Below are 2500 nucleotides of genomic sequence, written 5' to 3' on the forward strand. Positions count from 1 at the left end.
TTTAATGGGGGTTGATTTTTTTTCCGTATTGGGGGAAATAAGTTTTTTTTTTTTTTTTTTTTTTTTTTTGCGTTTTGGGGGAAATAAGTTTGTGGATTTTTTTTTTTTTTGTGTGTATGAATTTGAATTTGTGGAATTTGTCTTATTTTGGTGAATGGAATGTTTTTCTTTCTTTCTTTTTTTTTTTTCTTTTTTTTTTTTAGCTTTTTCTTTCTCTCTTCATTCTTTCTTTTTTTCTTTTAATGCTCTTTTTTATCCGTTTGAAGCAGAGAAATCACAGCCATGGCAAGAAAAAGCCTTGAATTTAAAAATTATCTCGGCACTGATTGTCCATTTAGGTATAATATTAATTATTAAGAATTATTATTTTTACTGTAAATAACACTTTTTGGGGAATCAATTATCGCAAAAATTAACATAATCAATATTATCAATTATTATCAGTATTATTACTTACAAATTTGAAAAAAAGACCATCAGTTTAGTCCAATAAATCACCCTAATATTGGATTCCAATAAATTAAAAAAAAATCTTTACCACACCGCCCGAAGCAACAATAAATCCAGTGATACATATGTGTGTGTGTGTGTGTGTGTGTGTGTGTGTGTGTGTGTGTGTGTGTGTGTGTGTGTGTGTGTGTGTGTGTGTGTGTGTTGTGTTGTGTGTGTGTGTGTGTGTGTGTGTGTGTGTGTGTGTGTGTGTGTGTGTGTGTGTGTGTGTGTGTGTGTGTGTGTGTGTGATTCACAATATGAATCTATTTCTCTTTATAAAGGGCTTGAGGATATATTTTGAATAATCTGAACTTACTTGTGTACCAGTGACGTAATATGTTTCAATACGTATATATCTGATTATGAAATGAATTACAATCCTCTTTATTTTGATGGGAAATGAGAAAAAAAAAAAAAGGAAGTGAGACCTGATTAAAGATGATAGTATTTGTCGTAGTTGTGATAGTGATAATAGAGTATTTGCTATGATAATGATGATTGTGATGTTAATTGTAATAATGATAATACTGATAATGCTGTTGTTATTATTATTGTTAGTATTATCATTATCATTACTATTCTATTATTATTATTATTATTATTATTATCATTATTACTATTATTATCAGCATTATTATTATCATTATCATTATCATTATTATTTCATTATTATTATTATTATCATTAGTAGTAGTAGTAGTAGTAGTATTATATATCATAATAATATTGATAATGATAATAATAATGATAATGGTGATGATGATGTTAATAGTAATAATAATAATAATAATGATAATAATAATAATAATTATTATTATTGTTATGATTATTATTATTATTATGAAAATTTTATACTACAACATTAGAAGTAGAAGAAAAAGGATAATAATGATAACGATGAGTACACCACTTTTTTCAGTCAGATTATAAAAAGAATAAAAAGAAAATAATAATAAATAAAATAAGATAATAAATAGAATATAAGACTAATTAGTTAAGCCAATTCCGCTGCAGAAAGAATCATGTTTACTGATGGATAATCTTATCGCATTTTGGATATTGAGCGAGTCTCTTTTTTTTTTTTTTTTTTTTTTTTTACCTTGAATTATTTAGGTTGGTTCTTTCCTTCTCTCTCTTATTTCTCTGATTGTATATTCTATCATTCTCTCTTTCTCTTTTCTCTCTCCTGGTTCTTGCTCACACTCACACGCAGACTTTCTCTCTTACTCATTCACTCTCTCACTCTCTCTCTCTCTCTCTATCTATCTATCTATCTATCTCTGTCTCTCTTTTTCCCGGTGTTAATCTCCCCCTCCTTCCCTCCCTCATCCCTCCCATCCCCCACCACCCCAAACCTCTCTAATGAACACTAACAACAACAACAACGTAATCGATAACCCATATAACACCAACACACCTCTACTACCACTAATTCCTCCTTCCTTCCTTCCTTCCTTCCTTCCTTCCTTCCTTCATTCATTCATTCATTCATTCATTCATTCCCTCCTTCCTTCCTTCCTTCCTTCCTTCCTTCCTTCCCTCCCTCCTTCCTTCTCTCCTTCCTCCCCTCCCACCTTCCTTCCCTCCCCCCTTCCCTCATTCCTCCCTTCCTTCCTTCCCTCTCCCCTCCCTTCCTCCCTTCCTTCCCTCCCTCCTTCCTTCCCTCCTTCCCTCCCACCTTCCTTCCTTCCTTCCTCCCTCCCTTTCATCATCTCTTCCACCCACAGTCTCGTTGATAAGACGCGCCGGCTACATCCTCATGAACGTCTACATACCTTCGATGCTGCTGTTGGTTGTAAGTTACGTGACGCTGTACTTTAGGGTCGGGATATTCCAAGCCCGTGTGTTGGGGTCGCTGACGGCGCTACTGGTAATGGCCACGCTGTTCACCCAGGTAGGTGGGGTGGTTTCTACGTTGGGTTTGGGTGTTAGTAGCAGTTGCATGGTAGTAGGAACGAGTTTGTTGTGTGTTGGGTGTGTGTGTGTGTGTGGGAGGGGGAGGGTTTGT

The 2500-nt window shown here is 34.4% G+C and overlaps 1 protein-coding gene across 1 annotated transcript in view; it reads left to right on the forward strand.

Annotated features, from left to right (window-relative positions):
- LOC119580003 overlaps positions 1–2500 on the forward strand; it is a 16712-nt gene that overhangs the window by 13457 nt on the left and 755 nt on the right. The window contains exon 8 of the mRNA XM_037927848.1: positions 2220–2386. Within this exon, the coding sequence (XP_037783776.1) occupies positions 2220–2386 (167 nt within the window). The remainder of the gene's footprint in view (positions 1–2219; positions 2387–2500) is intronic.

The sequence above is a fragment of the Penaeus monodon genome, chromosome 13 (genome assembly GCF_015228065.2).
Source record: "Penaeus monodon isolate SGIC_2016 chromosome 13, NSTDA_Pmon_1, whole genome shotgun sequence".
Taxonomy (NCBI): Eukaryota; Metazoa; Arthropoda; class Malacostraca; order Decapoda; family Penaeidae; genus Penaeus; species Penaeus monodon.